Below are 12,149 nucleotides of genomic sequence, written 5' to 3'. Positions count from 1 at the left end.
ACACCGAAAAGAATTTTCCACAACATTCTTACCTCTTCGCGAAATGCGTAGACCGTTATCAATGAAAAGAAAGAAAATAGGGGTCGTATAATTTAGCCGAATGAAAAAGGGGTTGTATATTCATTACGGGAAACTATTTACAGGTTACGTCCCTACAATAATTACTATTTACAGAATTTGTAACATTGCCCCCTTCCTAAGGACTGCACGTCCCGGGCAGTACAATCCCCAGAAAGGGTGCCAAACTTCTATCACAAGTTTACAAATATACACATTAATTAATAACTAACAGATACAGAAAACACAATAATAACAAGAAATATTACTAAACATTAAAAGCAAAAAAATTATCTACAACTTTTATGTTATCAACCATGGTTGTTTACGTAATACTCATGAACTATGGCCATAGTATGGGGCTAACCGATCAAAATGTACAACCCTAGGTTTTGCATTAGGTGATTTTTGGATCCTCACTACGACGTCATTTAGTCGGTTAAGGACTTTGTAGGGTCCATCCCAATGCGACTGCAATTTGGGTGACAGACCTTTCCGTCGGATGGGATTCCATAACCAAACCTTGTCGCCTTCGTTGAATTTATGTCCAGTAGACCTTGTGTCATATCGGGTCTTCATCTTCTCCGCCGCGATGTTGATTCGCTCTCGTGCGAAGTTATGAACGTCTTCCAACCGGGCCTGGAGATCCTGGATGTACTCCTCAGGCGATGAAGGCGCATCCGGAGGACGACCGAAGACGAGATCGCAAGGTAGCCGAAGCTCTCGTCCGAAGAGCATCTGAGATGGGGCATATCCGGTAGTCTCGTGGACAGCACTGCGGTAGGCCAGCAGGAACAAAGGTAGCTTCTTGTCCCAATCCTGTTGATTTCTGGATACCATAAGTGAGAGATTATTCAGGATTGTGCGGTTAAATCTCTCCACCATGCCGTCCGATTGTGGGTGTAGTGGTGTTGTCCTAGTTTTCTCAATTCCGAAAATTTGACATAGGCCCTTAAACACAGCAGAGATGAAATTCCTCCCTTGATCGGAATGAATCTGCAAAGGTGTTCCGTATCTCGAGATCCAATGTTGGACTAGAGTCTCTGCTACGGTAGTAGCCTCTTGATCTGGAATGGGATATGCTTCCGGCCATTTGGTGAAGTAGTCGATGGAAACAAGAATGTATTTGTTCCCATCAGCAGTTCTTGGTAGAGGACCCAGGATGTCGATCCCAATTCGTTCGAAAGGAGCTCCAACGTTGTACAGATGTAGCTTCCCTCTGCTTCTCTTCTTCGGTCCTTTACGAGCAGCACAGGCGTCACAAGAATGGCACCACTTCTCCACGTCATCCTTCGCCTTGCTCCAGAAGAAGCGCTCCCGAACTTTATTGAGAGTTTTCAAGACACCAAAATGTCCTCCAGTCGCACTACTATGTATTTCTTTCAGAACATCTGAAATCCTGGATCGAGGAAGTAGTAACTGCCACCTAGATGTCTTGCCGTCGTCAGATTCCCATTTCCGGTGTAGCACGCCGTTCCGTAAATGGAGTGAGTTCCATAAAGCCCAGTATCTTTTTGTTGCAGGACTGAAGATGGAAACGTCCTGCCAGCTAGGGCGTCGACTGTCACTTTCCATGAACTCTAAAATTGGTTTTATGTCGGGGTCTTCAAGTTGATCTTTTCGAACTTGGTCATCACTCCATGGATCAGGTTCTGATGATGTTGGAGTCACTGTCACCTGATAGGCGGTAGGGCTAGTCGTTCCATACTGTTTCTCGATTCGGGAACAATAGTGGCAGTTCTCAGGACAGGGTCTCCTTGATAAAGCGTCAGCATTACCGTGAGATAACCCTTTTCGATGCTTGATCTCCATGTCATATTCCTGGAGCCGCTGTATCCATCTGGCTATCTGGCCTTCTGGATTCTTGAAGTTCAAAAGCCAAGTTAACGAGGCATGATCTGTCCGAAGCAGAAATTTTCGGCCGTAGAGGTAATGATGGAAGTGTTCTACAGCTTTCACTATGGCCAGTAACTCCTTTCTGGTGACGCAGTAATTTCGCTCCGACTTTGATAAGCATTTGCTCCAGTAAGCGATGACATGTTCATTTCCGTCAATTTCTTGGGATAAAACAGCTCCAATTCCCTCGTTGCTCGCATCAGTGTCCAGGATGAAGGATTTTTCAGGCTGAGGATAGGCGAGGATAGGCGTTGATGTTAAAGCCTCCTTCAGTCGTAGAAATGCATCTTCGCATTCTTTGGACCATTCAAACTTTTGCTTGCTCTCCGTCAGCTTATGCAAAGGTCGTGCAATGTTGGAAAAACCCTTCACAAACTTCCTGTAGTACGTGCAGAGCCCCAGGAAACTTCGCAACTGATGGATGTTTTCGGGACGACTCCAACTCCTGACCGCAGATACCTTCTCTGGATCGGTTTGCACACCCTCAGAAGAGATGATGTGACCAAGGTAGTTCACTTCCCGGCGGAACAAATTACATTTGGACGGGCTTAACTTCAGATTGGCTTCCTTAAGCTTTTGCAGCACCTTCCTAAGATTTGCCAGATGTTCTTCGAAGCTGCGTCCCACGATGATGATATCGTCTAAGTAGACCAGACAGGATTCGTAAGAAAGTCCTCTTAACACTGTCTCCATAAGACGCTCGAACGTAGCTGGTGCATTGCAGAGGCCGAAGGGCATCACTTTAAACTGCCATAAGCCTTATCCAGTTGTAAATGCTGTCTTTTCTCGGTCATCAGGGTGTATCTCAACCTGCCAGTAGCCGCTCTTCAAGTCCAGGGTCGAAAACCACTTGTGTCCGGAAAGAGTGTCCAAGGTGTCGTCTATCCGTGGAAGAGGGTAGCTGTCTTTCTTGGTGATTTCATTCAGCCGTCGGTAATCGACACAAAATCTGGTGGAGCCATCTTTCTTTCGGACTAAGACGATGGGAGAAGCCCAGGAACTGGATGATGGTTCGATTACATCATTCTCCTTCATCTCTTTCAGGAGGGTCTCAACCTCTTCCTTCTTGGCGAACGGTAGTCGTCTTGGATGCTGTTTAATAGGGAGGTGTTCTCCAGTGTAAATCCTATGCTGCGTTAAATTCGTACGGCCAACATCCTCCGATGTAGATGAAAACAAATGCTTGAAATCGTCCACCAATTGTCCCGCAGCAGTTCTCTGATCTTTTGATAATGGCGCACTCCCAATTAACTTCGACGTCAAGGACTCAGAAGACACAGTCTCAGGGGAATTGATTCTTCTAATGATGCAGTTTACTGGAGTACAAGTTGCCAACACTTCACCTTTTCGGATATTCCTTGGCCTTTCACTCACGTTGGCGACTCTCACAGGAATTACATCCTTAGAAAGGTCCACAAGCGTAGATGCTACCAGTACTCCTTTTAGGCTATTGCTTAGGTTAGGGTATTCAATGAGTCCAAATCGAAAACTATTGCTTTCTTCAAGGGAGCCAGGTATTAATGATTCTGACCTTGAGGGAATCGATAGATCTGTTTGGGCTATTATTTGATGAGCGGATTTTACATCACTTTCTGCAGGGAAAACGGCTATGTCTTCTCTTATCGAGTGCAGCTCATTAGTCTTGAAGTCGAGAGTGAAGTCATATTTCTTCAAAAAGTCCAATCCGAGAATGAAGGGGTCCGTGATATCAGCAACGAATGCCGTATGATGGTAGGTGGCATTCCCAAACACTATTTCCAAGTCCACTTTACCCTCAATCTCAATTTTGTCACCTGTCACAGTCTGGAGACTTACGCGTGGCGATGTCCACAACAGTTTCAATCCAAATTCACGAGCCACATCTGTCCTAATGATTGTCACATTGGCTCCAGTGTCAACAATCAGTCTACAGGGGTTCCCATTTACATGTGCGTAAATGAAAAGTCCATCACTGCCACTACTAGAAGAGGAAATCTGCAGAGCTTTAGTGGTGGTGATTTCCTTCCCTCGCGTAGCTTGGCGAGCCGGACAACTCCTTCGCAGGTGTCCTTCACTACCGCATTTCCAGCACTTCTGCTCTTGTTTCTTTTGGGCTGTTATGCTGCTCAGATGTCTTGTCAAGTCACCAAGTTGTCTCTCAAGTTCAGCGAGGTGGGACGACCTGGAATCAGACTCATCAGCTTCCTGAGTCCGGATTAGATGGCGATCCACACGGGTTGCTTCTTGGGCGGCCTCGTATCTCATCGCATACATCAAAGCGGATTTCAAGTCGTTTACATTCGCCATCCGGAGGGCCTTCTGGATCTCAGGATTCCGAACTCCGTCGATAAAGTAGTTGAGTGCCAGGTTGTCCCGAACATCCGCAGGACAGTCGCAAAAAGCAAGATGAGACAGTCTCTCGACGTCCGCCGCTAGCTCTTGCAGGGTTTCCCCGGTTTTCTGGAAACGGGATTTCAACTGGAGTCGGCTGAAATCTTTCTGGCACTTCTCACCGAAGCGAAGCTCCAACGCAGATGTGAGGGCGGCGAAATCCAGGCGCTGGCTGTCCGGAAGGGTCTGGAGAATGTCCGCTGCGTCACCTCTCAGGGATGCTGCAAGATGACAGGCCTTGGTAGCAGAGTCCCATCCGTTCGCTTCCGCCACTATCATGAATTGAGTTTTGTAAACCTGCCACGAAGTTTTCCCATCAAATGTGGCAAGTTTAATGGACGGTCGTGCAACCGATGTGGGAGCGCCAAACTGTACAGAGCTGCTTTCCGCGGTCGCCAATCTCCTTTCCATGTCTTTAATTATTTCTTCCTTAAATGAAGTAAATTTCTTGTCTTCTTCATCTAACTTATTTTCCACATTGGCGATACGCTCTTCCACAGTATCAAATTTTTCTTCCAGAGCATCAACTTTATCTCCCATGGCGGTTAGTTGATTCTCCATCATGGTTTTCATCGACGTTAGGTCACTTTTTATTTCATTTTGACTTGTAGTAATTTTAGCAGTTAAATCACTATTTAACTGTTCTTGGTTAGTCGCCAATTCATTTTTTAATTGTTCTTGGTTAGTCGCCACGTCATTTTTTAATTGTTCTTGATTTGCAGTAAAACTTGCAGTCAAATCACTTTTTAATTGTTCTTGATTAGCCGCCATATTTTCAGTCAGGTCGCTTTTCACAGCATTAATTGCTTCCAGAAGTTGTTTTAATTGGTCATCCATTGCGCGAGTAATCACCATAAAAACAAAGTCTATAAATTCAAACAGTCTTTATGAAAAAAAATGTCCAAAGTCACACTTACTCCAAGAAAGTCCAGAAGTAGCCCCACGTTGGGCGCCAAATTGTAACGGATTCGGTGCGACTTCCACTTTCTTGAAATGAAAACACAGTTCTTGATAAAAACACAGGAAATTTATTTACACTATGTACAGGAAAGATCTTCAACAACTGCTAAATTATTCATCAGCAATTAAGCAATTATCACACTACACCGTAAACTCAACGTTTACACACGTATTTACTTCCAAATACGAAAACAACACAGCGAAAATGCCTCGCTAGAAACAGAGCAAAAATGCACTCAGTTCGAAATCTCCATCGAAACTCTACTGTTTATCCATCGCTAACGGCTTTTATACACCGAAAAGAATTTTCCACAACATTCTTACCTCTTCGCGAAATGCGTAGACCGTTATCAATGAAAAGAAAGAAAATAGGGGTCGTATAATTTAGCCGAATGAAAAAGGGGTTGTATATTCATTACGGGAAACTATTTACAGGTTACGTCCCTACAATAATTACTATTTACAGAATTTGTAACAATATGAAACTTCGAACAACGGCAATCCAATCATTGGACCACTTTTGTTTAGTTAACCCTACATCATCAATTTTGTAATATTTTACCTACATTTTATAACATAACATTTGTGGAAACTTGATGAGAGTAAATTACTTATTTTTTGGGCACTTTTTAGCCCCTGGTAACCCTGATTAGTTCACACGCAACAGGTAGGCAATCTTACTTTATGACAACAATACCCGGAAACTCGATGAGGGTTAAATTATCTCCCTCATTGAAGACCTTTCATCCCCTGACAATCCTGATTAGAGACCCGAAAAAGGTAGGCAACCGTATAGTTTTTCGTTTTATTTCCATCGTTTAATCTTCATTTATGATAACGATTTTCGGAAACTCGATTAGAATAAATTACTCATTTTTAGGCACCTTTCAACCCCTGGCAACCCCGATTAGGTCACGTGAAAGAGGTAGAAATTCTTACTTTCACGTTTCATTGATAACTTTTACTCTTCATCTATGTTAAGAATTTTAGGAAACTCGATAAGGGTAGGTCAAGTCAAGTGGGATCTTAGATCCAGTACCTCAGAGCAAGAGGAACGCAATTTACATTATGATAATTTTACTGTAGAGAGGAAAAACTTTCTATTGTTGCATGCAATGGATGGGATGTGCAATCTTTTGACCCTGGTTAAAAATTGAAAAATATTATTTTAGATTTGTGTTCACATGGCTCGATGCAGAATAGGCTTCTATACATACAAAGTACTAATGAACAGAAAATTGCAATTTTTGAACTTACATCACTTTGGTTCTGAAATATAGATGTACCTCTGATCATGTAATACAAGCAATGCAACAATTTTCGATTGTTGTTGCTTCTGCTTTCTCGTTTATCCAGACTAACTGGGACCAAAGGCAATCCGGATAACAAAAATTCGAATTATCCAGGTCATAAGTAAAACACATTCATAAATAAGCAGACTTATCTTTCATTACAGCAAAACAAAATGCTTTGCAAAAAATTACATAGTACCGTTTCTCGCAACTATTTTATCACTAGCGGTACCCGCACGGCTTTGCCCGAACTAGAAACTTAAAAGGTCATTTGGTTCGTATGTATATGTACAAATAATGAATAATGAGTTTCTCGCCAATATTCTATGGTAATTTATGTAATTATGGTAATTTGCTCCGTCCGTGTTACGGTAATTTACTTGTTGTGGTAATTCGGTCGGTTAAATGGGCTTAAAAATGGAAAAAAAATCGAATTTTCGAAAAATCACTTCCAGGCGCTCATCCCTATGCTACGAACTAATTCTGTGCTAAATCTCATGAAAAACGGCCGAACGGTCTAGGCGCTATGCGCGTAACAGAGATATAGACATCCAAAGATCCAGAGACAGGCTTTCAGCTTTATTATTAGTAAAGATTTACGGTTCAACTGTAGTGGTGTCGGACTGACACTCCGTATTGTGTGTTAAATTAATACGATACTTTATTGTGCGCTCTATTCAGGAAAAAATATTTAATAAAAACAAAAACCAAACATGTGGCTTATTACTGTTCTTCTAATCATATTTTAAAATTATTATTCAAATAAATATAATTTTTTTTGACTCTATAAATTTGGTCCGTTTAAACCGAAGAGAAAACGGGAACCGAATTAACAAAGTTCTATTGTATATAAATAGGATTATAATTAATTATGAAAAAAAAAAATCGAGGGTGAAAGGGGGTCCAGACCCTATGGACACCTTTTTTGAGCTACTGGTTATCACTTTAAAATATCTTGGCCATATTTCAAAATACTTACGGCATGGAGGATTTTCCTTGCATTTTCTTCTCTGCACCAATTTGGCAGGACAAGGTTTCCCGCCATTTTCCGGATTGAGCTTGATCATCCTTCTCCTCTCTTTCCGGCCATTGCCGCAGGTGTGAGAACAGGGTGACCACTCTGACCAAGGGGTGACGACGCAGTCGATCACTGGCTGATCCTTGTTGTCGATGGGGAGCGCAGGGGATGTGGAGAGTGGGGTGAGAGCGCTCAGTGGAGCTTTCGAAGGAAGAGAAAATGTTAATTTTATCGCTTTTTGTCGATTCAATGCTAATCTAGAAAATGTTAAACTTTTCCTTACTATTAATTTCACAATCAATGGTTTTTAAAAACTTATCTGCATAGTTTTGTTAATATTAATGTTAATAACAGTTTCTTCAGTTGCAATGAACATTTAAAAAGTGTTAAAAGCTAACCGTTGTTGTTATTTTGCTTAAACTACTCAGGTAAACAAGCCAGAGTAGGCAACGCTAGCCGTTTTAAGACAGAAATATACAGCTTCCCTCTGCAGAGCACTACTCTGGCAGAAGTCTGATTTAGCTCAGACAGCCAAACGATAGATGGAAGTACCATCTATCAACACTTCAAAAGTTTTGACCCTAAACAGAAGTCTAACAACTCCTGGTTAATCACCCCGAGAAGTTTTGATTCGGGCCGGTAGCATGGAGGACTTTGTGACTACGTCATATTTAATGTATTCCAGCCACCGTTAGCTTCGACGTGGATCTTCCATCGACTGGCATCAAATCCTGAATCCAACAGTTAGGAATTTAACGCCTTATAGATCTCTTCACCACAGCCTAAAAGTAATTATAGAGATGTAAATTAGAGCTACAAAGTTCTAACGGTTGCAACTTGGGATTTGAATTTGAGCTTAAAAAGTCTAATATGGATAACACTTGAATTTCTTGTACGTATATTTAAAATTCGATGTTTTTAATTGCTCAAAAATGAGTGCGTGTACTCATGTATGCATGTTAGAAGAAACACTTCTTAAATGCTTTTTTTTTAAGTTCTTAGATACTTTCTTACCCTCCCCCCCCCCAATAAACTATCATAAATAGCGAGAGTAGTACTTTCAAAATTAAACGAGACTGAAGTTTTTGTTGGAACTAAGTTCTGAATTTGCTACAGCAGCATTGGAACCTCATTTTTATTGCCAACGTGGTAATATATCGCCATGCAGGTGACAAAATACTAGTAAAAAAAACTTGCTGATACATCGCCAAGTGGTTGCCAACTTGTGATGTTACTTCAGTTTGAATTAAAATGAACATTGGTTTTCCACCAAAAAAAAAAAAAAAAAAACGAAATTTAAATTTTTAACAGTACACCGTTTCTGAACAATGCGAGATGTATTCATACATACACACATACGTACATACATACCCACATTTATACGTCACGAGAAAGTTAACTATAATTAACTTGGCGATGATAAAATGGGTATGTTAAAACTCCATACGTTTGTACGTACATACGCAAGTACTGATATATCAAACAAAAACTTGTTGAAATTCTTTCAGGATAATTAAAATTTTTGACTGAAATATAATTTTTTTCTCTTCATACGAGTACATTACTGTTTTTCTTTTCAAGTTGGAAGTAAAAGTATCTGCGTAAAAAATTGAGCATAAGATAAAAACAGTGATATTGTGGAGTGAATATTAACAGGAGACAGAATGGGATACCGAGAGGCCTAGCTGTATGTTATTTAAACCAATAGTGTATATATAGTTCACTCCAAACTTCAACAAGAAAAAAGTATCAAAATTAGATTGCGAGTAGTTGTTAACACATAAATCACTTTAAATTAGGTAGAAACTGGCAGTTTCTGGCATCGAGTTGTTACCAACACAAAAATCTCTTTAAATTACGCAGAAATCGGCAGTTTCGGGCAACGAGTCGTTGCTAACATATAAATCAAATTGCTCAAAAATTGGCAGCTCCTCACATCGAGCCGTTGCCAACATATAAATCGCCCTAAATGACGCAAAAATTGACAGCCCCTGAAGTGTAAGAAAAGACAAAGCACTAACCACAGACCAATCCTTTCTCCAGATGAACCTTGGCATCCTTCATGGCATAGGCGTAGGCAATGGCAGAAGGAGGCAGCGAAGCTCGAACATAGTCTACATTAGTGAGCAGCATGCGAGGAAGATGACATGGGTTAGTAAAGAGTGAGCAAGGGACTGTTAGAGGCAGAAAGAGCGAAAGCAAGAATGCATTAATTAATCTGTATTGTCAGAAGCATATACATTACTTTAGATGTGCTAATGCTTGTTTAGAAATCTGAAGAAATATTTTTCGTGTGTGGTGTAGTTTTAAGATAATGGATTTTTTTCCAACAGGCAAAAGTACTACTTTTGGGCACTGAAGATAATAGAATGAGCAGAAAAAAAATTGGAGCGGGGAAGAAATTTTATTTCCAAAGCGTTTTACTTTTAATTAGTTTTTTTAAATGTCCAAATTTTCAAATAAGGCCTAGTCTTGATGACGTCACAAGTGATGAACTTTGGCGCGCTACTCCAATGGCGAGCTGAATGCTTACGCTTGTTATCTAGTGCGTCTCCACGATACATTAAGAAGCGAATTAAATATTGCGTTCTACGCTTGCTATAAATTATATCGTTTCCAGTACATGTGAGTAAAGAAGCGATTTAAATATTGCGCTAAGTGCTAATGACATCAATGAATGGCATTTCATCACTTGTGATGTTATGTGCAGAAGCGTAAAAAATGAAACTGAATCAGCGCACCGATTAAAGTAGTTTTTCAAAAATATTAAAATTTGTTAAATTATTTATAAAATAATCAAATTCTATGTTTTTAAGCATGCTCCTTCAGAAAAAAATACTTTTAAAATTTCGGAAACTACTCCATTGTCAAAGATTTTTTTTTTATGTGGCATAATCTAAAGATAACTTTTAAATGCAAATCAAAAGAAATATTCAATATGTCTTTCGTAGTTTTAAAACATTCGGCAAACATTTTGCTTGTGTGTCATGTAATCTAAAGATAGTTTCCAAATGGGTACGGATATGACCTTATCTTAAGTTAGTGAAGTGTGAAAAAAAGAATGTTTGAGGCAGGAATAGTTACAGTCACAATGCATTAGTTATTTAAGGTGCATTAAGAGAAATTAGATAATTTATTTTGAAAGTGTTAATTATTGTTTGGAAATTAGAAGAAATATTTATTTCAGCTTTTGTGCGATGTAACCAACGGGTAACTTTATGATCAATTGCGATATAACCACCTATTAAACTGATTTAGAGTGGGCAAGAGAACATTATAGTCAGAAGCAGCTACAGCCATAAAATGACAGTATTTACTTAACGTGAATTATCACAAACAGCTTTGTTTTGGTAGGGTTTAGTGCTTGTTTAGAAAACAGAAGTGAATGAGTTTGAGTATATTCATGTGTGAATTATGGTTTCATATATAAAAGATTTTATTTCTGTGGGGCTTAAGATAGTTACCAACTGAAAAGTGATCTAATCATCTCTTTGATTAGTTATAGTGAGCAAGGGAATGACAGAGGCAAACAGAGCTACAGCCGTAATGTGTCAATTATTTAATGTGTATCTTCAGAGTAAGATTACTTAGTTTCGACGTGTTAATGCTCGATTGAAAGTCAGAAGAAGTTTATTTGTATGCTTTTTAGTTTTCAGATAATCGTCAAAGATTTTTCTTCTGTTAGATGGACCTTATGGTAACTTTCAGATCGTAGGTTACTTTAATATGAACAAGAGAAAAATAAAGTTAGAAAGACTTACAGCCACAATACAATAGTCTTTTAATGTGTATTATCCGAACAAGTTTCATTCAACATTCAAGAGATATTACTGCTTGCTTGGAAAGCAGAAAAAAGTTTCAGTTGAGTGCGCTGATTTTAAATGGCCTATAATAGTGTTTAATTTAATTAGTGGTTATTTAAAATGGAACTTTTCATGTTATTTTATGGTACTTTTATTTTATGGATTATATTGTTTATTAATTTCTTAACTATGCGGTGGATTGTTTTACATTTCAATGGAACTTATAGCTTTGTTTAATGGCTTGGTTTGGTTAGTAGTCCATAAAACAGACATGGTATATGTAAGATATCGCCATATAAGTAGTTGGTGAGTAAGTTTGACCGATCATCAAGGTAGTTTCATTCAATAAAAAATTGCCAAAACTTAAAACACGCCAAGCGTATTGCTCGTGTAGATATACTAGAACTAGTATAATTTTACTTAAAAATACTGTAAACATAATTCTTTTCCCATTACATTAATATTAAAAAAAATACTGCTGTAACAACTACTATACTTGCGACCAACCTCTCAGCATAGTTTCACACATCCGGTTACAATCGGCGTATCTTTCGAAGTTATTCCTGTTCCCTCTGCAGCCTCCATATATGAATTGAAGACACATTGTCCTGCCCACATCGTAATACCATCTTGGGAAGTATCCTCTGCAAGGACCTACTTCCTTTGGTTGCATACAGTTCTCTGCAAAATAATAATAATAATAATAATTTGAACGTTTACATCTTGAATTCAAATTATGTTTTTCGCAATCAC

At 39.4% G+C, this 12,149-nt stretch overlaps 1 protein-coding gene across 1 annotated transcript in view; it reads right to left on the bottom strand.

Moving 5' to 3' along the window:
- LOC129225638 (spondin-1-like) overlaps positions 1 to 12,149 on the bottom strand; it is a 247,685-nt gene that overhangs the window by 15,474 nt on the left and 220,062 nt on the right. The window contains exons 13-14 of the mRNA XM_054860106.1: positions 11,904 to 12,077; positions 7,555 to 7,794 (exon numbers count right to left, since the gene is read on the bottom strand). Coding sequence (XP_054716081.1) covers positions 7,555 to 7,794; positions 11,904 to 12,077 — 414 coding nt within the window. The remainder of the gene's footprint in view (positions 1 to 7,554; positions 7,795 to 11,903; positions 12,078 to 12,149) is intronic.

Source organism: Uloborus diversus, chromosome 7 (assembly GCF_026930045.1).
Source record: "Uloborus diversus isolate 005 chromosome 7, Udiv.v.3.1, whole genome shotgun sequence".
Classification (NCBI taxonomy): domain Eukaryota; kingdom Metazoa; phylum Arthropoda; class Arachnida; order Araneae; family Uloboridae; genus Uloborus; species Uloborus diversus.
This window is presented reverse-complemented; position numbering and strand designations above follow the sequence as displayed.